This window comes from Phalacrocorax carbo, chromosome 7 (genome assembly GCF_963921805.1).
Source record: "Phalacrocorax carbo chromosome 7, bPhaCar2.1, whole genome shotgun sequence".
NCBI lineage: Eukaryota > Metazoa > Chordata > Aves > Suliformes > Phalacrocoracidae > Phalacrocorax > Phalacrocorax carbo.
The window spans coordinates 17,229,373-17,254,604 of record NC_087519.1 but is presented as its reverse complement, the minus strand read 5'-3'; the positions used below and the strand labels follow the sequence as shown (position 1 = coordinate 17,254,604).

Genomic DNA, 25,232 nt, shown 5'->3' with positions numbered 1-25,232 from the left:
TGCCAGAATTATTTACTAAAGGCATCTCCTTTGGTTAAGTCAATAAAGAATATGTGTGGCAGAACCTGTGCAGTAGCATTAAATTTCACCCAAGTTCACGATTTAATAAGGTAGGGTAAGGTGACAATTTCCACAAAGACTTGGTTGTGCTAAGGTAGACATGAGAATGAAAAGCCAATACATTAGGAGGATGTGTAAAACAGTACCTGTATAGTGAACTGTCTTAGTAACTGTGTCACACTTAAAAAGTACCCATTTTTGAGTGGAAATGTGTCTTGCTGCCAGCTAGTTTGGAAGGCCTTCACCTAGAAGCCTTGCTGTATTCCCTGAGGTCAGATAGATCCTTTTGTAAAGTCTGGGATCAGATGACATAGTACTAAAATATGTTGCCTGTGTTGAATCAATCACTTCACAGCTTATTGTTTAATTGACATTTTGTGTCCAGTTGCCAAACCAATAGTGTAGCTTGACCTACAGCTTAAACTACAAAAAGTCAAGACTTGTGGCAAAATACTTGGTAAGGGAAGGTGTCAAGATACATGTGAGGTTAATAGGCAATGGAGTACTTTTTACTAGTATGGTATCTTGTTTTACAAGGGAATTCTAAAATGTGTTTGTTCTGCTGTAATTTATGCATAGTAAATACACGATGCTTACCTAAAATCCCAATGGGAAATGCCTCTCATTCAATAGGGGCAATTCAGTTAGCAGACTTTGCTCTTCCTAGACAAAAGTTTTTTTCAGATATTTGACATCTGGGAGCATTGTCTTTAGGTAGTAGTAATTGGTGTATGACTAACCAAGGCAGTGCTTTACAGTTGTTCATCAAAAGAATCTGAATATTGAAGGCCAAAGAGTTATTGGGTGGTGAGATGCTCATACAAGCTTTTATTCTGGTGTATGTTTATTGTTAAGGCTTGATTTTCATATACATGTTGGGTTTTTTTAAAATATGGTGGGGGTTTTTTTTTTGTACTGGTCAAAGCCAGTGGCTGTTTTAGTATTTCTTTTTGTATGAGCAGGAACTGTTCCTAGTAAGAAAGAGTGAAAGACAAAAAGTTATCGAATAGGAGTCATATTTCACAGACCAAGTAAGCTCAGGCTGCTAATGCTACTGTATTAGCAATGCAGTAGGTTTACCTATGAAATCATAAATAAAGGGAGAGATAGGGACATGAAAAAATACCATGCTTCAGCAGTTAATTTCTTCATCTTTGAGTAGCGAAAAACTTTTCTTGGGATCTGCAAGGCAAACAGAATTTCAAGAATAAATATTGTAAAGGATCAAAACCGAATGAGAGATACCAGGAGGAGGAAGAGTACAGGAACGTGAGACTTCAGGGTACTTTGAACTAAAGGGAATCAACATAGAAGAAGAAGACATTTCAGAAACTCTAAAATGTCTAGTTTGACTTAATTTTAGGGAATGGGAAGATAAGAAAATGTATGCTGCAGAGGTGTTGCTTGATAGCTAGTGTTGCAGGTTACAAAAATAGGACATTTTCAGACACAGGAAAGGACAAGCTGATTTCAGTTGTAATGAATCATTGAAGCTGGATTATATTTATTTGAGAATTCTGAAAATTGTTAAGGCCAACAGTATCCTGGAATGCATTAAAAGGAGTGTGGCAAGCAGGGCGAGGGAGCTTATCCTCTCCCTCTACTCTGCCCTAGTGGGACCGCATTTGGAGTAATATGTCCAGTTTTGGGCCCTCAGTTTAAGCTGGACAGGGAACTGCTGAAGAAAGCCCAGCAGAGAGCTACGAGGATGATCAGGGGACTGGAGCATCTCCCTTATGAGGAAAGGCTTGAGGACCTGAGTTTGTTCAGCCTGGAGGAGGCTGAGGGGGGATCTTATCAATACTTATAAATATCTAGAGGGCAGGTGTCAAGAGGATGGGACTGGACTCTTTTCAGTGGTGCCCAGTGACAGGACAAGGGGCAATGGGCACAAGCTGGAACATGGGAAGTTCCAGCTCAACATGAGGAAAAGCTGCTTTACTGTGAGGGTGACAGAGCCCTGGAACAGGCTACCCAGGGAAGTTGTGAAGTCTCCTTCCCTGGAGACATTCAACACTGACCTGGACACATTCCTGTGCCCCCTGCTCCAGGCATACTTTCTCAAGCAGGGGGGTTGGACAAGATGATCTCCAGAGGTCCCTTTCAATCCCTACCATTCTGTGGTTCTGTGATTTTATCAAAAGATTGCCACATGCAATAGATGATATATACGAGTGGCAATGAAATAGCTGCATGAGGGGAAATTTAAGATCCAAATTTCAGATTTGATCTGCAGTAACCCTGTGTCCACACAGGGGGTAACTTAAGTTGAGCTGAAAGTTTGTTATTTTTACAGAGGACAGATGTTAGATATATATTTGAAATAATTGCATGTATTTATTTTGGCTATTTGTTATGTCTTAGCTGAAGATTCAAAAATATACTTAAGTATTAAATCCTGGGAATATAATGTTTTAGCAGCTAACTAAGGTGTATAGCATCTCCTTTAATAGTGGGTTTCAGTTACATATATACTGAAGCTTGGTAAAGTTGGTGAATTCTAGTTTTTGATTATGGCAGCAAGGAACGCATTGTCAAAAGAAAAAGGAATTCTATTTTTACCTCACTGCCACTGTGTAACAGTGTTACTCTTGGTTGCGAAGAAACTGAAGGTAGTGTTATTCTAGTTGGCAAATATGGGTAATGAACTGTGTGCAACTTCAACATGACGGATTATTTGAAATAGAAAGAATACACAAATGTGTTAACAAAGTCTAGTATAAGATCTGTGGAGTGTTAGGCTGTATCTGTTTAAATAACAGATTTTCACAGGAGAAAATACCTGTTTCTTGTCTTCTGTGTTCCTCTTGCCCAGAGTTCAACGGACTGATTTCCTTCTTGTTCTTGCATGTCAACAGAGACAAGGTTTAGAATGATGATGTGCTTTATATACTTTCAAAAACCAGAGTTGTTGGTTTTTTTTTTTCTTAATTTTCTCTTCAACTAAGGAATAGTCACTAAAGTGCAACTTTTAAAAATGAAGAGGCAAAAATAATGGATTTTTTAAAAAAATTGCATCTCACTTGTTTAATGTGTTTCTCAATGTTAAATGTTAGTATGCTTATTTGATGTGAACTGACCAGTGACTATATGTGAGCCTAATTTGTTGCAAATCTTTCTGATTACAGTGTAATTTTGCTGACACTGAGTTAAAATGTCATAACATATGAATTATGCTTTAAGACAACTAAATTTGACAACTAAATTCAGCAAAATTTTTGTAAGACTAAAAATACTCCTAGTTATTTAGGAAAATGTCATTAAAAAGTGAGTTACTGCTTAAATTTTTGTCAGGTTTGTTGGAATGCCTACCTTGTAGTTGATTTCTTAATCACCATTTGTTTGACGTAGTCATTCTCATTGTGTTCAGTTGGCCTATTTGTTTCTTCCGCTCAAACTTTAATGTTAGTTTAAAGGGCTTTTCCTTTTTAAAACTACTGTCTTTATAATGGGGACTTTTGTCTTTTTCCACAGTGAAGGGAAGTCAGAAATGCGAGCTGAATTGCCGTGCAATAGGTTACCGATTCTATGTGAGACAAGCTGAAAAGGTGATAGATGGGACACCCTGTGACCAAAACGGAAGTTCAGTCTGTGTGGCAGGGCAGTGCAAGGTAAGGCTACTACCTCTAGCAAATCTGCTTGTAGTCTGTGCTATATGTAATTTCTGTAAGAGGTTGATATGACTGTACCTATGAAATGGTGTCTTGAACGTCTTTCTTTTATTTTTAAGTAGATGTGAAAGAATGTTAACTTTTATTATTACAGGTTTTATTTCTTAACTAATGTTTCTGTCTGCTGAGAAAATGTTATGGAATGCTGAAAGGCTGGATTCAGAAAGAGTTCTGGCTACAATTAAGGTGACTTCCAGAGAGCTTTTCCCACATATTTAGCTTTCTGCAGACGAGATTCTATGAACGAATCACAACAAAAAGATTGGAAGCTTAAATAAAGAGAAATGTAATATCTTTCTTTGATTAAACTTTAGAGTGGAGATATTTTTTTCAGTCTGCAACATAATGGTTTATTTTGTTATGTGTTTATTTTGATTGCTTTTTAGTTGGTGTTGGTGTAACTTTTCTGATTGGTCCATGTTTGCCATTTTTAAGAATCTGGTCTTACTGGCCGTCAGCAGTGATATTCTTTTAGAAAATGATTGAACAGTTATTTTTCAGGGGTTCAGAAGGAACTACTGTATTGACTTTTTGCAGTCTGCTGTGTAGATTCCCTTTGTAATGAATTAATACACTGCTTTCTGCAAGAAGGTAGAAATTTTAAACAATGTTATGGTGTTTAGAAAAAAAAAAAGTTTGTAATCTTTAAGTAAGTTTAGTTGAGACAAAAAAAATTCCTAGCAAGGGGCATTTGACACTTGGTTAATGTTTCCCCTATATGTTGGCAAACGAAGCAGGAGTAGGTCAGATGTGACTCATGAACTCAAATAGTGAAAGGTCAAGTTCAGTTTAAATAGTTGGTTTCCTGGAGGAAATCACTTGCGAATAAAATCTTTTCCTCTGCATGTCCAGATTCCTCATGTGCACATCTGGACAATGCCATGTATGTTTCTCTTCTGTATTTCTTAGTGCAAGCAAAGGCATGGCTTTGAATTTTCTTTGTAGATGGTAGATTTGTGTGAAGTTGATTATTCTTTAAAGCTTTCCTTGATCTGAAACCAATTCAGAAAGGGCCAGAAATTTGTTTTTGTTACAGTTCTGATCGATGACTGAGAAACCTGAAAAACAGATTTAGTATACCAGCTGTTGTATTTTCCTAGAACTGTGCAATTACAAAAGTGTTTACTGATACTTTTGTATTGGAGGTCTGGGATAGAAAGGAAAGGCAGTGTTCAGCAGCCTACTAGGAAAGCATTCCGAATTCTGAAAATCACTCATTGCCTGTAAAGAGTGCCACTTCCCAAAGCTGCAAATAAACAAACAACAAGTTGTGAATCCTTACTGTGAATATATAACTTGGGATTCATAGAATTGTAGAATAATTCAGGCTGTAAAGTACCTGGGAAGGTCATGTAGTTCAAAACCCAGAACAGGGCCTACTGTATCAGATAGCTATCATGGTCTTTTCTGAGTTGAGTTTTGATCCTGTTCCAGTGTTTGAGCAACATCTTGGTGGAATCTTTTTCCTTGTATTTGGTTGAAATTCCCTGTATTGCAGCTTGTGCCCTTGGTCTCTACCTAGCGTTGGAGAATCTGACTCCATCTGCTGTGTTACCCTCCCATTCGATGCAAGATCTTCAGTAGCCTTCTCTTAAGGCTAGGGATTCCTAGCTGTAGTGGTTTTTTGGTTTGGGGTTTTTTTTTTCTTTCTCTTTTCCTATGGTGTTGAAAATAGACCTAATAATAAAAATCTCAATGTTGATTTAAACTGTTCCTCAGTAATGCTTACTTAATGCTCAGTGTAGGAGTCTATAATTTTTAAAGGGTTAAATAGAACCAGTTCTGTACTGGTGCTCAGTGCAATAAATTACCATGAAAAAGTCAAGATACTGCAGGTAAATCTTATTCTGTGCACTTTGTAGTGGTTCTCACTGTGGCCAAGTAGAATTAGAATTAGAGTGTGAGCTGGGAGAAGTTGAGGGAATCGAGAGTCCTCATATGCAGTAGTAATAACTGTGCTTGTGCAGAACGTTCAACATTGGAGGCTTTGGGAGACACATCTAGCTAATATAGTAAAAGGTTTGTATTTTTATTGTGAAGAGGAATTTAATCCAGACATTTTCTAGCTTCTTGTGATTAATTCTTTTGATCTGTAGCAATTAACTCCTTACTTATTACTTGCAACCTCAGTAAAATTGCAAGGTGGATTCAGCTGAACCAGACTTGACCTGTTCGACCACGTGGTAGTTCTGTTGAGATTTTGTGTGTGTGTAAACCACAGTCTACTCATCTTTGTTTCAAAGTTTTCAGTTAGTATTTGAGAGAGTATTCAGAGATGCATATGTCAAACCAAAGGAAAATACAGTATTTCAGCTTCATAGTGCTTCAAAGCTCTGTTGTTATTGACTCAGTTATTCTTTTTTTGGTGATTTCCATGGCTAAAGATTAGAAAGTGAGTGCAACATCTTTGGTAAAACTTTTCCTCCAAATAGTCAACAGTATGTTTGCATTTGAGGGAAGTTGATAGTGTTATGTCAGATGAGATATGCTTCATTCTTCTTAAAAGTACTTTATGTTTCAGGATAGATTTGTCTGTATTAAAATTATTTAACTTGTTCCTATTTTATCTGTTCTGTATGTAAAATCTCGTGTTCCCTATGATTTAAGGATGAATAAATCTGATGCACAAATGAATACTAAGTTGCATATATTGCCTGTCTCCTTAGACTCCAAGACTTTGTATCCCATTTGAGTAGGCAGCAAAACGATTAAAAGTAAATGAAATTTTACTTAAAGTGAGATTATATACTGTAGAGTGAACATGGACGTATCTGAAGGATGTAATAATTAGAGAATCAAATAATTTGTTTAATACTGTCAGATGTTTAAAAGAATATTTTTCTGAAAAGTTGTCAACGTTTACAGTTAACTGCAAATGTTTCTCAAGTAATGAAGCTCTTTCAAATCTTTGTAGTAGGTAGCTCTTCCTTAACTGTGCTTTTTTGTTTGTTTTAAATCAGATAATTTAAGCTAAGCATCTAACAAATTTGTGGTCTCTGTCACCCTCTGTTGGACATTTTGCTGCATTACCAGAACAATAATGTGTTAAAAAACATGGTCTGTTTTGTTCCCAGGACCATTGTTTCTGGTTAGTATTTTCAGTTTATCTTATTCTTAGAAACAAAAGATGGAAAATGTTGCTATAATAAAAATAACAAAAATTACTTAGAAACAGAATAAAAAAAAAGATAGAGACAGGTTTACCTTCACCCGAAACAAAAATTAAACAAGTGTGAAGTAAGGTATTTCTCTCTTCTCACTTTTTAACCATTTAAAATGTTATGTAAGTCAACCACAAGTAACATTAGTTAGAATTTCTCAGTACATAAAATGCAGTCACATCTGTTAACCCTGAAAATACATTAAAGAGAAGTTTGTCGTAATGTCAAAACCAAATTGTTTAATACATTAATTCCCTCCTTTTTGAGGGTTTAATCAATGTTAAATATAATAGCCTTTGAAACCTGAAGTATTACTTAATCTTATCAGCAAAAACAGGCTATAGTACAAAAGAAGACTTTAGAAACAGTAGTATGTACAACAGTCCTTCTCAAAGCCTGGTTGTTGTGGCCATTACAATATCATGCAGGAAGATTAGAATAACAGTGTATTTCTGAGTACCTCTGAACAGCTTCCCAGTAACCATTTGCTTACTTCCAGAGAGTGTCTTCTTTCATTGTTTGCTGTTCTTTTGTTTAAGTGGCCCCCGGAGTTGGAAATAAAAACTTTATAACTTGTCCAGCACAAGAGGTGATACATAAAAGCTCATTTTTCAGATATAGTCCTTTAACAAAACTTAATATGTCCTTATTATTAAATATCCTGATTTGTTTGTTGCGTTTTTTCACCTTCTTATTTGTCTGAGACATTGCAGTAAGTGGCACATAATAATGCAAGTACTACAGAAAAAGTTTGATCAGTCATTGAAATGATTATGTACTTCCTGGTGTAGACTAGACTCTGAATTCTAATGAAATTAAACCTTTTCAAAGCAATTAAAAATTTTAAAAATAAAACGAGGCAGAATAGGAATAGCTGGGTGATATTCTACCTATGCAGAAGAAAGAAGTAATCAATGATCTTGATATCAGTTTTATTATTTCTGTGTAAAATTGTTTTTCTGCACATTTGAACAATACTCTTTGATGAATTTTTGGAAAGTGAACCAACCTTTTCATTGACAGTCCTATTGAGTTCCACTTTTGGTTTTTTTTTCAAATTTTTTTAGCACTACAGCTGGTTATTGCTAATATATATATGCTTCAAATACGTTTCAGTATTGTTATGTGTTGCTTGTTTTAATATATTTGCTACCCCTCTCCTATCTCTAAATGTTCACAGTGCTGTTAAATTTAAGAATGCATATGAATGGGGCTTCTTCAACTTGCTACTTAGCCAGAGGTGTGTGTTTTCTTGTTTTGGGGTATTTTTTCTGCTTGTTTTAAATCAGTGTATGCTTTTATTTCTTCTGGAGCCAGTGGGTGATCCTACTCAGTAACTTTTAAGTTTAGAAGAAAGATGCAAGTAGAATATTGAGGAGGCTTTAATAAATAAAGCAAAGTATGAGGAAAGAATGCTCTTAACAATTTCGACCTTGAACATAGCTTGCTAAATATACCTATAGGGAAGTACATTGCATGTGTTTTTTGCATGCATCTAGGACATTTCTGCTAGAAGTCTTTCGCAGTACTTGGCCAGGTGTGAGCACCGATTCATTGTGGTTTTGGAGCAAGAAACAAGGTTATTTGAGCTGTGAAGCAAATTAGTTCTGCAGATATATTAGTTACCACGCAGTGGCGCACTTTACAAAAGTATTATTTAGTATTTCACATAAAAATTCATTTGGGTGGGAACTGTAGATACCTTCTAAAGTTACCTGAAACAATTATTTTTCTCTCCCATGATTTTTATATTATATTTTCTTTTGCATTGTATTTTATTTTCATATTCCAGTTGTCTTCTGAAGTTAACTGAAAATATCTGAGCAGTTTTAAAATGCATGCAGTAAGTAACTTCAGTAGCAAAATGACTGGGAGTAGAGATTTCACTTGCCTTAAAAAAAAGAAATACATCAGATGATGAAAACCTGGCAAACTTTATAGGGAGGTAACGTAAGACAGCTATAAGAAGCATAGCCAAGAATGCTAAATCTCCGTCAGAAAAACATGATTAGGCAGGGAGCTCCCATTTGGAACTCTGGTGACATGCACTAGTGTCCAGGTTGCAGAACTTTGGGTGGCATTGTTTTAAGTTAGGGAACTCTTAATGACTGTAAAATCACAGTAACAGATCAGAATGATGAGAACTGTGTACTTTCTGTAAGTTAGGGTTATTCTCATATATGTTGGAATATAGAGTAGTACTGTGGTTGTTCTTGTAAAGGTAAAGAATCTGTTTTCTGTAGGAATCTCAACTTGTGTAAAGTTGATTACACTGAAAAAAGGGTCTGGGGTAGATTTGGGGTTTTTGGGTGTATGCGCTTCCTTGAAGTTGAAGCCAGACTTCTCACCTCTCTGTATCCTTTTCTATTTAGTTTGTAGGTTCTCCTGAGTAAGTACTCTGCACAGTGCTAGCTTCTGTGAAACTTTTCTCCTTGTTCCTTAAGCAAAACAGTGTTAATTTATTATCAATAATTAATGCAAGGAAGAACCTAAAACCTGGATTAATATAGCAGAAGCAAGGGCACATGGATATCTATATCTGTCCTTCAGCTGAGTTACAATGTTTGTGGTTGGTTGTTCATCTTGCTTGATTGCTCAGAAGAGCCGGGTGTATTCTTCACTGCATAGGAACTTGGTGAAGCTCTATGTCTTGAGATACGAAGACTTCAAAAGCAGCCTGAGAAACTGTACCACATGAAGCATTGGTCTGTGCTTCAGTGGCACGCTCAGTACTTTGGTATTAGCCTAACTAGCACAAAGGTTAGTGAAGATTGGTGTAAGCATTGTTAGTATTTGAGGAGGACTAATGTAATGAACCTTCTAGTTATTTGACCTTTGCATGTGAAACCAGGTTTGTTTATTAATCTGGCAGTATTCCCTAGGCTGGAATAACCAAATGATCACTCTTGGATGCTACCGACTTTTTTTGGATCTAGCATTGAGTACATAGTCTCTTCTTCAGTCTTTGACTCCAAGATAGCTGATGATACTAGCAGCTGAAGAGTAAACCAACCTCTGATTCCTTGCCAGTACTTTTTTCTTTCTGTTCCTATCTTTTGGACTTTTTCCCCAGCATTTTAGTGTAGTATCTTTTTTTAATGCCAGTCCTTTTAGTTTTGACTTTCTTGTTTAAAGTTTCTTTTTTTGCTTGAAGCTGTTGATAGTAATTTTAAGTGTCTTCCTGAGGCCTACAACTGGCAGCATTTGCTGGGTAGGAAGTGAGAGAGATGAACTTGTTTGTTTTGAGTTCACAGTACAAACAGCAGTGCATGCAATTTAGTAATCCTCCCAGTAGAGCGCCTAACAGGCTTTTAAAGAAACAAGGTAAAGTCCAGTGATATAGTAATATACTACACCAGTCCTTCACATGGTTGTTTGTCAACAAACCTGAGCTCTTGAGCACTGTTTCTGCTTCTGAATTACTGGTTTTCTGCCATGATGTGGAAATTAAGTGTAGGCAAAAAAAGGAGTATGGATAAAAATACAGAATAAACATGATATCAAACTATTCCTTTTTCTCAGTCCCTTTCTGGAGTGTTCATGAATGTGTTCTAACAAAACAAGCTATGATAGCTTGCAGTGTGGTACTGCACTCACAAAAGAGGCAAACTAATGAACTCTGTATCCTGTACTGTGGTTGAAGTGGAAGTGTTTTTTTTGTGATGTCTCTTACGCAGGAATTACTAATTTATAATTAATGCCTTTTAAGTAACTGAAAGAACCAAATGTGTTTTGTGTTATGTTAACAGCAGTTCAAAAAAAAAAAAAAAAGAAATAAAGACATTTCAACCAGTTGAAAGTCATTCAAGAGAGATGGGAAAGCGGTTGTAAAAGAGAATCATGTAGCTAGTGCAAGACCCCTCTTTTGAGGTTAAATAGCAAAAGGAAACTAAGTAATTTAGATTTTATTGCAAAGAAACAAAGAATTCTGCAGCAGAAATAATGTTCTGAAGCTCAGATGTATGGAATCTGTTTAACACCTGGACAAGCAAGCAGTGGGGAGAAAGTTATTAAGAAGAGGACTGACTACATAAATATTAATTCTTGTTCTCCTATTTAGAACGTGAATGAAAACTTTGCAGTTATTCCTAAATTATAAAGGATATCATAAAAACGAAGTGATCTGTGTTTTTAGATTTTTTCCCCTGCTAATTTACTGAATTATGTTTCTTGTGCTAGAGGTCAGAGCTTGGAAATGTTCGATCCATTTGACTTTCAGCATCTCATTGTGGTGATTAGGTTAGGATTCCCAAAAAGGGCTTATAGTTTCCTCTCTGCAGAATGTATAAAGAGACCCTGGCCCCTTGATTAGATGCCTAAAACTAGACATTGTCAGTAGTCCTGCAGTAGACTGAGTGGTATTTTGGCTTATTCTCTGTGTGTTGTATTTATTTTGGTAGAGGCTGTAATGCATCAGTGAGTTCAGGATTGCACTGCACCAGTGTTGTGCCATTGTCCTAGGGAAATGCCAGATAGGGGACTTTCTCACGGCAGGGTATGTGTTATGTCAAAATAAAAATGAAGAAACCACTTTCTTGAAATTATTGTTGTATGGTAATGTTTACACTAGAAAACTGTCACTGTAAACAACCACAAATGATTTTGTCATCATAAACATAGGAAAAGCCAGGGAGGAAGACATAATTGTACAGTATTAGAGCAGGCTTCAAGTGGTATGATATATTCTGTGAGAATTGTCATTTGATCGTGTACTTCCTTTTTGCTGGCTTGCTGAGTGTCTGTTAGTAGTCTGTTAGTAGAGTTTAACCTGCAGTGGGGTTGGAATACGCAGTAAGACTACTATAAGTTATTACAAATTTAAAAAAAAAAAAAAGGCAATGTGTGTATGCTACCTTAGCAGATTGAAATGTTCACATGGCAGATAGGGTCATGAAGTAGGAGGGAGGCTATGAACGTTTGTGGGAAAAAATAAAGGCTTGCATCTGTGAGGATTTATGTGGTAAGTGCTAAAACAATCACTGAAACAGTAAATGGAATTAATATTTAATTTTACCTTTTTGTTTTGTTTTGTTACTTTCTCTGTCAGTTTGAATCCATGCTGTCTCCTATCATGTCAATGATCTAGAGATCAGCTTTTTTTCTTTGTTTGCAGTTGGATAGCGCTGTGCTGGTTTGTGGCTGCCACTTCTTTGTGCTAGCGTGGTGTTAGTAACTAGTGATATTTCAGCGCTCATCTTGATGTCAGAGTTCTTAGAAATACAATATGAAAGTACATTTATTGCTAAATGTTTGCTCATCTTTTATAGTACTAATACCCCAACTGATGAAAGTTTAATATTGGTAGCATTTTAATTACTGTTACTAGTGATAAAATTACTGTTAAGATGGAGATTTTATTACAATTCAGTCATTTCAGAAACTTTAGAATTTAGGCACTGTAGGATTTTTTTTTTGTTAACTACAAAACTACTAAGAAATGATAATAAATTTCAGAGCCAATAACCCAGAGGTCTTAATGAAAGTAGAAGAATTTTTAGAAAGTGATGACAGTGCAGCTTAATCTGACTTAAGCTGTTTTTTACTAAGGAGTCAAATAGTAAGTAAATGCTTAATTTTGTTTTGATTATTTTTGGGAGCAAATTGAAAACACTAATAAGAACTGTAACAGAATATTCCAAAATAACTAATAGTTAATCAGGAAACTGGAACAGCAATCTTGGGAATCTGGTCTGCAGGAAATTAAGTGTTTAGGGTTTGTTTTCATTTAACTATATTATAATATTGCTTTAGAGCCTGGAAAGGGTCCAGTGTGTTTTTAGGCACTTCTCTTAAAACAGAAATTATGGTTTTGATAGACTGGATTGGGCAAATTTGTCACATGAATAAATAAATCCTTAGGAGGAAGGTACATATAGACAGTAGCTCTGTGCGTGCATGTATTTTTCTTTTTATGCAGGACTTGCACACACGTAGATAGATGCACCCCCAGCAAATAGTTAAGAAGCTGTTCTGTCTTAAAATATGCTTGAAGTATTGTCTTATTGTGTTAAATGAAAGACATGAAAAGGTCCTACTGTGTTAGGAACGCAGAAAGACATTACATTTGCGATAGTGTATGTGTAAAAGAAGAGTCACTTGGAAAGCAGGAAAGTTCAAGCCTTACCAGTATCTAATGGAGAGGTAAAGTCACTGGATTATGTAGAATGGCAGGTTGGTTGCTCCTGAGAGCTAGCATGGCTTCAGATCCCTGTTCCAGTCAAACTAGCATGGCTGTTCTGCGGTAGATCTGTGTGACCTTGGATATTTCATTTCATACAGCACTGTGTAAGGATACCTGAGTGTGTGCTGAATGTGTAACTGGACCCAAAAGCTCTTTTTCAGACTCTGTAGCCATGTTAAGAACCAAGTTTTAAACTGAGGTGGAGCCCAATAGTATTGTGACTTTCAGCTGGTTCTTGTACCCCCCCATGATGCATCTTTGTCCTAAATATGCTCTTAATGCCTAGATTCTCCATCTCAAAAATGGGAATAGTGTAGCAAATCCTTGTTTTATAGACCTAATGGTAGTGAAATGTACATAAAGACTGGATTAATAGCGAAGTATTGCACTTCCTCTTAACAAACCATTTTTGTGTACTATCTGTATGTTTAGACCACACTGATTTTCGGGAAGTTGTGTTTTGCCCTTGAGCAGAAAAAAGGTGTGGGAGAATATTCTCAGGGAGAGCAAGAATGTGAGTTGTAATCCTTTGTGGAGACCAGAGTTTCAGTTTTGATGCAGAGGCTTATGTTTACAAGATGTTTACAAGATACAGTCTAGTTTCATAGGGGTCTCTGCAGAGTTCCCTTAAGTTTAAATTTCACATTGTTTAAGTTTTCCCATAAGGGTTTTGAGCTTTTCTCAAAAGCTCAGAATAAAAAAGTATTCTGGATGTTATCTGGTTCCACCTCAGACTGTGAAATTTAATAAGAGTTGATTAGAGATTGTAAAAAGGCATACAGCTAGATCAAAATGAGCCTGCTCAAACTTGATTGAGGTTGAATTTTTAACATAACCTGAAATCGGCCAGACTTTCTTGGGGCTTTGCAGTTAAATAGGAATCTTGATATTGACAGTTCTCTCTCTCCTTGTTTTTTTTTTCTTTTCTTTTTTTTTTCTTTCTTTCTTCTCTCTCCCCACAAGTGTCATGGTATTTGACTTTTCTTGAATTCCTACAGACTGGAGTCACATGAATGTATGATAATTTAGGTTTTGGTTTAAGTAATGTAAATTTCCAGCTTCCGTGGTTGCTGAGAGAAATAAAAACCTGACTAGACCATGCACTTAATGACTCAGACTTCACAAAACCAGCGGTGAGTTCAAACAGTTATTAAAAATTCTGTTGATTTGCAAGTCTGTACCCTATTTTGGGGCCCCAAACATTTTACTATTTAAACAACAGGTTTTTCACACTGGCATAAATAATGGCAAAACTCAAACAGAACAGATGTGATATTATTATATAAGGCTGACATATTTAATCCCTTTTATGGCTGCAGCTTCTCTGCAGTCACAGGAATATACAATGTTGATGCTGATGATGAGATAATCCAATTTCCTGGAATTCTGACAATATTGTGTCTTTGAACAAGAGTCAAAATGCTTGTGAATAACTTCCTGTTCCCTCTTTGTTACAAACAGTGACACCTGATCTGTTCAAAGTCTCTTGTAAAAACCTACTTAAGCACATGCATTAAACTTGGTAGATTTTCTTTTTAAATTATGGTGCATTCAAATGTATCAATAATGTCTGTCATGTGACATTGTTAGCTTTTTAGGTTGAGGCAGCTTAACCTGGCATCTAAGTGCATTTCATGAAATGAAAACTTGGCCAACGTTTAAGTTGTGCCCACAGACAAGCAATCCTAAGAGATCACTGGCAGTATTTTAGTATTGTTTGGCTTGTGTGTAGTTTTAACAAACTCTGTGTAGTGGAAATTAGAAACATAAGTATGTATGTATCTCATACCAGGGAAAGATTACTTTGAAACGAAAATCTGTTTTCTTCTATGAAATACAAAAAGTTTTTGCAGACATTGCCTTTCCCTTTCCATACTACAGCTGTGCCTATAATTTTAATAACTGTCGATTGCCAGGATGTTGACCATAGAGAAATTAGAAATGCCAGAGATTTGTTAGTTACTGATATTGGGTTGTTGTTGATGCTATTTATATGTAGTCTAGCTTATTCTTCTCAAGTTCATGAACACACAAGGAACTATGATGACAGATGACAGATGACAGAAGTGGGAATATGCATATTGGTTTGGTCCCTATGTAAATAGGAAAAATACATGCAGAATACTAGTGAGTGACTTCAGAAACTAGTTAGAGTAAAATCAGTCTTCTAGTCCCAGACTTTCTGTGACAGAGGCACTTTCTTACCCTTCCTGTCCATGTTTATTCCCTGGATCCCAAGCTGTTTTCTGTACAGAGGTGTGAGCCGTTACACACAAGTCTAATGATTTATATAGATGTTTGTGACAACATCAAAGACGTATGCATCTAATGCATTTGGATGCATCTAATGAATTTATGTTATGTTTGCATCTGCATGAAAGTGTGCATTGGTGTTATAAAATGGAAGGTGGAAGAATTGCTTCCTATAACATTTTTGAAGGGGACTAAGCTCCTGCTGTAGTGTTAAATGCATGTTCTTACCAAGCAGCTGCTTCTTCCTCAACACCGTTCTTGACATATGGTTACAATAAATGAATGTTGTCTTGCTTTCCTAGAAGGGTTTTTTTACACCATAGCTGTATTGCTGATTTGTTCTCTTTAGCACACACAGATGTTTACCCAGTTTAGTAGGGTGGAAAGTATGACAAAAGGAAGAATTAGGAGAACCAAATCTAGAGTGTTCTGCTATAGATTTGCAGGGACATTGGTAAGAAAGAACATTGTGTAGAGGAGACAATGGAGGACTCTGAAGTCTTACACAGCTTGAGTAGTATGAGAAGGAAATACGTATGTTTCACATATATGTGCAGTATGTACAGTACAACAAATAGCTTCAAGAAAATATAGCTTTAAATCAACTGGTGTTTGCTAAGGTTTGGAAGTATTTTAGGGGTTGGATGCAAGACCATGTTATTGCAGATTAGCTAAAAACGAGTAACCGCCTGTGACTATGCTGCTTGTTCAAGTCAAGTAAGAAATAATGCAGCCTGGAATTGCTGCAACTAGAGACTGAAGATAAGCGCGTTACCTTTCATTTGAAAGGTGAAGGGTTATACAATTATTGTAGCTCTGTTTATCAGTATTAACGTTAAATTTCAGTATCTAGCTGTAGCTTGAGTATTGTTTTTACTCATATTAGAAAATGATTTTTCCTAAAAGAAATTAACCTTTTGAAAAAAATATCATCTTTCAGAATAGCTCTTTTAACTTTTCTAGCAGCTTTCATGATCCAAAAGAACAAGAGCAAGGGGCACTGACGCTATTCCCTTGAGGGAGGTAGCTGATAGAGGGAAAATCAAGTAAACATATTTATTGGCGGAGAACCCAGGCCTGCATCTCAATAACTTCAGTAGGAAATTGAGCAATTTTTAGCAATTTCATTGCTGCTGAAAGCTATTTTAGGCTAAAATAAAGTAGTTCAGTACATCTCCATGCTGGAGATCAAAATAGCAATCTTCTAGAGAGAGTCAGAAAGATAGCTTGGACCTCTGATTTCTCCAGCTGGTCTGCCAGTATTCAGGAGATCTTTTTGGTTGCTCCTGAGGAAGTTGCCACTTCAGTAGAATACTCACTGTAATAAATTGATGATACTGGAAAAGCATCTTCTTGTTTTGTTGTTGTGCAGCTTCTTTGGAAGCGGGCAAATTTTGAGTGGTGGATGCCTCTCTGCTGAAGAGGACATTAGTTACTATTATTCTATGAGAAGACAGTGAGTAGGTTTAGGAGCTACCAGTAATTCTAGAAAAATTAGTAAATACAAATCATGCCTTTGAATTCAATGCACTAAACATGCATGAAATTTTGCCGAGAGCATTACTATCTAGTGCGCATTACATGAATTACAAAAGAGTATGTGGCTTGGGTGTAGGTTTTTGTGCCAGACTCACCTCCCTGCTGCTTTTGGTGCTGTTTGACTTTAAAGATTGTCCATTGCTTAGGTGTATTTTTTATATTTTAGGGACTACATTAAGCTATTTTGATCAGCAATTGAATTATCTTGAGGTTAAAATTCTAGATTTTTGTCTTTTTGAACATTTTTCTTCGGGCTATTCAAGCCAGATATACTACACATGCATGCAGGTAGTTTTTGAGGGTAAATTGGATTTTAAATTCAAATAGGTGCTCTTTGGTTTTATTGCTATGCTTTATTACTAGGGTTTGTTCAGTGAGTGAAATGTATTATAATGGTTTTTATGTGAAGTAGAAATGTATTTTTGTGTTTTCATAATTTTCAGTACTTAAACACAAAGACCAGTATGTCTGAATTTACCTTAGCCATTGCAGAACATCTTTTCTGGGGTTTGTGTTGATAGACCAAATTTCATTGTGTTGTAGCTGTGTGTGTGGCTAAAGCTGAAGAAGAAATTGGCTAACCTTTTCAACTTCTTTAAAAAATAAAAGTTCACACGTTTATTCAGTGAGTAAATAATCTTGTTTCAATATTTCAGGTTCTCATAAACAGCTCATGTAGGCAAAATTGTGTCTTAAGATGTCTTTAGTCGTAGTAATATTGGAGAAGGACTGAATGTGAAAAATCGAGAGATTTGAGGGATTACACATTCACTAAAGCTTATTTAAATAAAATATGAACACAGGCAAATTGGATCCTAAATTTTATGGCAGACGACAGCTTAATTTTAAAATACTCAATGTTTGCTGAGGGGGAGGAAACAACTTTTAAAATAGGTGCAGGTGACCTTGTGCAACCCTTAAGTATTATAAAGAAGCATGATCTTTCCATCAGATTATTGTTGTATTGAATGGAAGAAATATGTAAGCATTGAAACTATATTAATGTCTGAATACCCAGCATTTAAACCCTTAAATAGGTACAGCAGCCTGCATGGAAGCAGCCTAAAATATCTGTATTTTTTAAGACTGGAAAATAGTTGTCATAACTGTATGCGTCTCCTACTGTGGCAAGCATTCATTTTAAAGTGATTGTTGCAGTTCATGCTCGCATTTCAAGAAATGAGGCATGACTGAAAAGTCTTTGACCTGTGGAAATCCTACCTGCACAAGGATATTGTTTTACAGCCTATAGAATTTTATTAAAACAAATAAATTTTATTACTGCAAGATTTGTTTGTTTAGAGTTGGCTGCATGTAGCAGATGCTGTTTATCTTATGTGCCCGAAGTTTGTTAGTTTGTTAAGCGCCTTTTCCAGCCACACACACAAAGCCACAGTGTGACAGACATGACTTTTGAACTCTGGAATATTTGCAGTGGACTCTTAGGCTGCTCCAAGGTCATTCACCTCTGTTATGGACACTAATGGATTTGTACAGCTACTAAGGCTAGACTGGAGCTTGGAATTGTTTTTGTAGGTTTGTTTCCCCCTCTCTGATATACTTACAAGACTTCAATTTCTAGTCTCTAGGAGAGCAACACACACACACACAAGAAGTTGTTTTCCAAGTAATACTTGTATATTTTGATTTTCTTCCACGTTTCGTACAGCTCAGATCATTGGTGTTTTCAGCAACAGATTCTGATATCTTTGTTTCTATTTTCCTTATATATTAGTTGCTTCATTTTATTTCTGCCCCCCTTTCAATGAAGTAGTAAATCTATATATCAAAAAAGAGTAAAACTAAGAATTTTTGTGCTTGTTGCATGTGATTTTCCAGAAATCTTATCTTTCCTGTGCAGCGTTTCTTCCATCAGTAACAAAACATGAAGATGATCTGACAGATTAATTGCAGATCTGTAGTCATCTTAGCTTTCAAAAGGAGCTTCATGGAAAGTGTAATTCATGGATGCTTTACTGTCCTTGTCACTTGTCCTGATAAAGATAGTTTACAAGACCAGATACTGGACAGAACAAATTAAATCAGCCCTAAAGTAAATCATGAACAGCAGTGTTAACTTACTGGGTCTTCCTGGACTATAAAGTGCTTGACTTCTGGTGTACAGTGCTTCTTAAAATGTGGGCTTCCAGTTGTTGTGCTTAACCTTTCAATTGTACCAGATACTTAAAGCAGTGTATATTTCTGTATTACCGAGGAGCCAGTACAAGCAAACCACTATGTACTTTCTGTGAGTCTAATGTATTAGGAGTTTAAAGCTTTGTGTTTTTGTAGTTCTGTCAGTTTTAAATTCTGCGCTGCGATACCAACCAGCCAGTGAAAACAGTACTTATGAAAATCTTCAGGCTTATTTTTGCACTATGAGTCATTGTTAAAAAATGGGTTCACCTTATTTATTTTCTTACACAGTGCAGCTGTGCTGAGCAAAGTATAAGGATAGCTGAAACTTGGGACCATGTCCCTCGGAAAATGTTTTCTGAGTGAAAAAATGTCAAACTTCCTGGTAACTATTTTATAAAAAGGTATAAAAATCTTATCTGTCACGTGTTATTCGTTTGAACTGTCAAATGTCTCAGTTCCATTCTGAGAGAGAGAGAATTATTCGTTTTCTTAGATAGAAAGCTTTTGTTTTTGTTTTTATCAGAACTATATTATCTTTATCTACCCCGTTTGCTAGGAAGCATGAGGTGGACTCATCAGTCTCAGGAAAATTTCGCTCCTCCTGTACTTTCAAATAATCTTAAGAATATAAATGAAACCATTGCCACTTCAGAGACTGATGGCTTCTGCTACCTTTGCCACTACTCTCTTTTGAATATCAGTCACGCAAAGGGTAAGAAGTCAAGTCTTCAGTTTCACTGCTTGCATTGGCAAGAGTGAACCTGGCCCGGTAGTGGCAGTTCTTGAGTGTCATGGACATGGGAGGAATTTTTTTTTTTTAGGAATGTAACATCCTTTTTTTTTTTTTTTTCTTATGCAGTTTTTGTAACTCCTTTTTCTAGGTTGGATTAGATGTGAAATGGCTTTATCTTAGATGACTCTTTGAGGCACCTCTTCTAGTTTCTCAAATACATTGCTTTGATGCTCCTGTCATAAAGCAGATTCCAGTGAGGAAGGCCATGTTTAGAAATGAGAAACACTGTTTATAAGATTTTGTAGCGTATCTTGTTTTGGCAAAAAATACTGCAGCTTTTGAGTGTCTGTAGCATTTAAGCTGCAAGTCAATGCAAATTAAATTATTTTGTTACTATAATTGTTTCAAGGCATTCTGTTGGAAAACTTTGAAAATGGGGTTTTTTTTGGAAGCATCTTCTGTTTCTTACCAGCCTTAAAGGTGTTGAAATCTTTTACCAATTTTGACATTGTAATGAATTCAGTGGGATTTGGAGCTCTCTCGCATTGGTTTGAGAATTATCTGTCACCATGCTGATTGGTACACTGGGCATGGTGTTACCTACCAATACTGTGGCAGCTGTTCCACTTCCTATAGAAGTGGTTGTTACTTGGAGTGGGTCCCACCTTCCCAGTAAGTATCCATTGCAGGCTGTTGAACCTTTCTCTTTCTTGCTCTTTGCCTCAGTGTTGAGTAACTCCCACAGAAAACACTGAGAAACTTAAAGCATTATCCCACATTCAGATCAGATGTATTTGCTTGAGAAGACACATGAAAATTTTGGTAAGTCTTGCTAGATCTTGGAATTTCCACATCTTGGGCATGTGCCCTCACTCTGGGCATTGAAGAGTACTAGGAGGAGGTCACTTCCAGTATCCAGCCTTTTACTTATTTTCTTCTACTTCAAGTGCTTTAAAATGAAGTGGTTATTCTCAAATGCAATGCATTTTGGTTTGACATTTTTTGTTTTCCTTTTTTTTTTTAAAAAAAAAAGCTTTGTGCTTACTTTTAAATTGATCCAAAGTGTTCACTTTTTACATTTCTGTGGAGCATATGGAGAGCTTGTAATAAATAAAAAAATTAATAGAAGTGGCAGTAAATATTTAGTTGTTGGTCCAGCAGAACAGAGGCTGATATATGTGACTCTTAAGAGATTACTTGATAAAGAGGATGTAGGACTGTGCAACTCCACATGTTGCTTTGCTGTACACCACCGCATCTAGCATTACAAACTTACTTCAATTTTTTGACAAAATTTGTACAAACAGTTCATTCATATAAGGATCTGTAAAGCTCTTCATTGAATAAAACCCAAAGAGACATTGAATTCTTGTAGAAGTTTAAACTGCAGGACTGAATTAATGATTACATTAGTACACCTAGTTCAAATTATATTCTAAATTTAGACTTAAATTACGTTGTTCTAAAAATATTTTAAATGAAGTTCAGCCCTTAAAAAGAGGGGGAAGTGTCAGTGCTTAGCAGCATTGGTCAATTATGTTCCTTAGTAACTGGATGTATTGTGTGGAGCAGCGTAAACGCACCCGAAAAAAATGCTTGTATGCTGTAGTATTAGCTTCTCTTCTAGTTAGGATTTCCAGTACCTTTATTGAATAAGTATACTTAAAAATGCTCAGTTGAGGTTTGAGAATAGCTTGGTAGAATTCAATACCTGGATTCCCTGTTAACTCTGATTGTTAGGGTTTTCTGTACAGATAGTTAAATTATTTTTGTGTGCATGTTGTGTTTGTTATGGACAAATACATTGTGCATATTCCCTAGAAAGCTGTGCCTTCTTACTGAACATTGGTTCTCCATTCCGCTTATTTTCTCTTCTAAGGGCTTGGGTCCAGGCCAAAGAGCACAATTATGCTTACGTGGGCCTTGATTCTTAAAGACATGCCTAACTAAGCAAGTAAGCAGTCCCATTAAAGTCAATGGGATTACATGCATTTTTGGAGTTAAGTGCAGGGTTAAGTGCTTTGATGAATCGAAGCTTTACCAACTGAGTATTGTAACACACAAAAGCTTTTCTAAGCACAGATACGTTAATGAAAATGGTTAACTAAGGTATCTCACATGGGTAGAATCAGAAATATATATTTAATAAGGGAAAAAAGTTACACTAGATGAAAAAAATAGTAATTAATAACACAAAATCCTCAAGGAATAATGAGCATTGCTGTTGTACTGAAATAGGAGGTTGAGCATATGCTGTATTTTTAGTGTATATCAGTGGGAAATAATTGCAGTCACCTAATGCAGAAAGTTATGGTTGCAGTAGCTTATATCTTGAACAGTATCATCCTAAGAGCTGGCAGTTATTCACATGGGACTTTTGGCTCTGTATTTTTAGTGGACTACTGCAATCTAGCAATTTCTGTGAGTGACCTTACTGTCTGAATGTAAAATTTTATTTGGCTTTTCAGTGATTTCCAAGCAGAAATCTGCATTCAGACAAACAAAGCAATACCATGACTGTTTCCTATCAAAAAGAGAATTCATACAAACTGAGAAGCGAGTGTATTTCTGAACTGGAGCCTTCGAGAGAGATGTCACAGCAGTCTAGTGATCAGCATATACCGTGATACTAAGGCTGTGTTCATTTGCAGAGTTATACCCATGCTTGAGTATTTTCTGGACTAAGACCTTGCATGACAGTAAACCCACAGCTTACCCAGTTGTGGGGGCAGACCTTTGTCTGTTGACCTTGAAATAGTTTCACATTTATTCTCTGTTTCTGCATATGGCAAAGAAGTATCTGACTCTGCTTGGGAGGGGAAGGATAAAAGCCATAACAAGACAAGAAAAGTTGCTTGATCCTCCCAGCTTGCTGCTTTATCTTCTCTCATGCTCTAGGAGTTACAGCAGGAGCAGTGACAGTGGCCAGAAGGTGGCTGTGGACAGGTGAGGAAGAAACCCCTTCTATACAGGTTGCTCAAATAATTCCCTGAACAAGGAGATGTGAGATTTGTTTCTATGCCCAAATTTTCTCCATTGCCATGGCATCATCAAAATAAATATCGTTCAGATCTTAACTCATATGAGCATTTTCAATCTTCAGTTTTTACTTGTCTGTATACTGTGAAACCAGATGACCTTCTCTTAATCTTTGAAGAACTGGTTTTTCTGGAGACCCTTTCCTCCCTCTGTCAAGCCTGGTTAGGTAACTGCACAAGCTTTACAACCAAAATCAAGGAACTTTGCAGATCCCCAGGGTCTTTACTAATCTCATGAGGGCAGTGGGCTCTAGTTTGAGAATATCTGCTTTACACAGTATCAGGTTATTATTATATAATTGAATGCTTTTCGGATGCAAATTATGGAGGGTTTTTTCCCAGCTGTAGCATAGAGTTGGTTTCAGACTTCAAATATCCAAGTTGTTGACACTAACAAATAATGAGCCCAAATGGTCTGAATGCTGTGATACTGTTTAATTGCTCTCTGCTGCTGTTTCTGACTGAATTCTTCGTTAGGTAATAAATAGGTCAGTGCTAAGGCTTTTGAGAGCCAAGATTTGTGTTGAGATTACAAGGTTTCTCTTTTTTTGGGGGGGGGGGAGTGGGGGGGTGTATACGTGGTTTTTTATTTTGTCTTGGGGACTTGAGATGTTTGGGGAAATGCATAAATTTAATTTTTGGGATTTAATAGTGAACCATTAATTTTATGTAAGGCAAACAATAAATAATGTGTCTCAGAAATTCTTGGATTGTGTTTCTCTGTGGAGTTCTAAAGGTGTAAGTATATCATCATAGGCAGATATTAATCTCTCTACATAACCCCAACAGGACAGTGCCAGAGATTAATCTAAAACAGTGGGTTTTGCAAATGTAACTTAAGTAGTATCAGATTTCAATATAGTGTAGTGTCTAGGTTTAATTGTTCTGAAATAGCTGTATTTCCAAGGTTTTTTGTGTCATGTATGTTTGTGCTGCAAAACTAGCAGAGCAGATAATATTGCTAGAAAAATCACTATTTACATCTATGGTTTTTTTGACTTGTATGAGGATAGAATACATATACCATTCTTTCATTTAAGCCTTTCCTGTTACTTGGAGCTTTTTTTTACTATTTTGGCTTATATTTCTGGTAATATTTTTAGCACAATGTAATTTCACTTTTATAAGGGCAATGTCATCCTGGTTTAATCCACCAGCAATCTAGATTTATGCTCACTGTAGTTGGTAACTCTGACACCTTTTATTTATTTAATGTCAGTAGGGGTCATACTTCATTGTGTGCTTTACTGTCTCACAGTGACAGTTTAATATCACTAGTCTTTGGAGGCTTTAATTTATTTAGATTCAGTCAGATTCCTTGAAGGCATTACTGTGTTTGTAGCAGTCATATTACAGCCAGATAACAATCCCAAATTATAAGAAGATACACTCTGCAACCCCCACCTCCCTCCCAGGAGTTTCTGCAATGACAGTTCCATATTTGACTTGCTTTTAAATTTTTTTATTATTATTATTTATTTAGTTTTTAAATAGTGGTAGACCTCTTTTATTTGAGCCACTTCTGGCCTGCTGTGGTGTAGAAGCGGTCATCTTCTGTACCACGGGGTATGAGGATTGGCTAAAGTCACTTGGTTTTTTCAGCCTGGAGAAGAGGAGACTAAGGGGAGACCTCATTGCAGTCTACAGCTTTCTCACAAGGGGAAGAGGAGAGGCAGGTGCTGATCTCTTTGCTGACCAATAATAGGACCCGAGGGAATGACAGGAGGATGTGCCAGGGGAGGTGCAGGTTGGATGTTAGGAAAAGGCTCTTCACCCAGAGGGTGGTGGAGCACTGGAACAGACTCCCCAGGGTAGCACTCACGTCACCAAGCCTAACGATATTCAAGAAGCACTTGGACAATGCCCTCAGAGACATGGTGTGAATTTTGGGGTTGTCCTGTTGTGCTGGTTTTGGCTGAGAAAGTTAATTCTCTTCACTGGAGCACCTGTAGTAGCCAGGAACCTTTCCAGCTGGACTGTTAAAAACTAGACTGAGAGCAATGAGGGGTGGGACATTTAAACAGTGGGATATACATTTAGAAAAGCCACCTGGTTAGTCAACACTAGGGGATCTGCCAATCAAGCTGGCCCTGCCCAATCAGAACATTTATGTACTGTGGAAGGGGATAAAGTCCCTGTAGTGTATGTAAAAAATATGCTGGGGAAGACAGTCTGGGTTATTCCTGCCTCAGGCAAAGGCAAACCCATTTGTGGGATTGCTTTTGCTCAACGACCTGGGTGCACTTGGTGGGTGATGCGGGAGGATGGAGAAGTCCGATGTGTACCTCAAGGGGATTTGATTTTGGGTGAAAACAGCCAATGAAGTGAATGGCATAGTGCAAAGTGCTATATAATATTGTATGCCATCTCTTCTGTGGTTGCTATATGCCATATCAATGATATCATAGTACAAATCTCCCAATCCATGGGGGATGAACTCTGATGAAACAAGCGAAG

At 36.7% G+C, this 25,232-nt stretch overlaps 1 protein-coding gene across 1 annotated transcript in view; it reads left to right on the top strand.

Annotated features, from left to right (window-relative positions):
- The window catches only part of THSD4 (thrombospondin type 1 domain containing 4), a 345,527-nt gene that overhangs the window by 129,399 nt on the left and 190,896 nt on the right, over positions 1–25,232 (top strand). Inside the window, exon 7 of the mRNA XM_064456549.1 lies at positions 3,535–3,671. Coding sequence (XP_064312619.1) covers positions 3,535–3,671 — 137 coding nt within the window. The remainder of the gene's footprint in view (positions 1–3,534; positions 3,672–25,232) is intronic.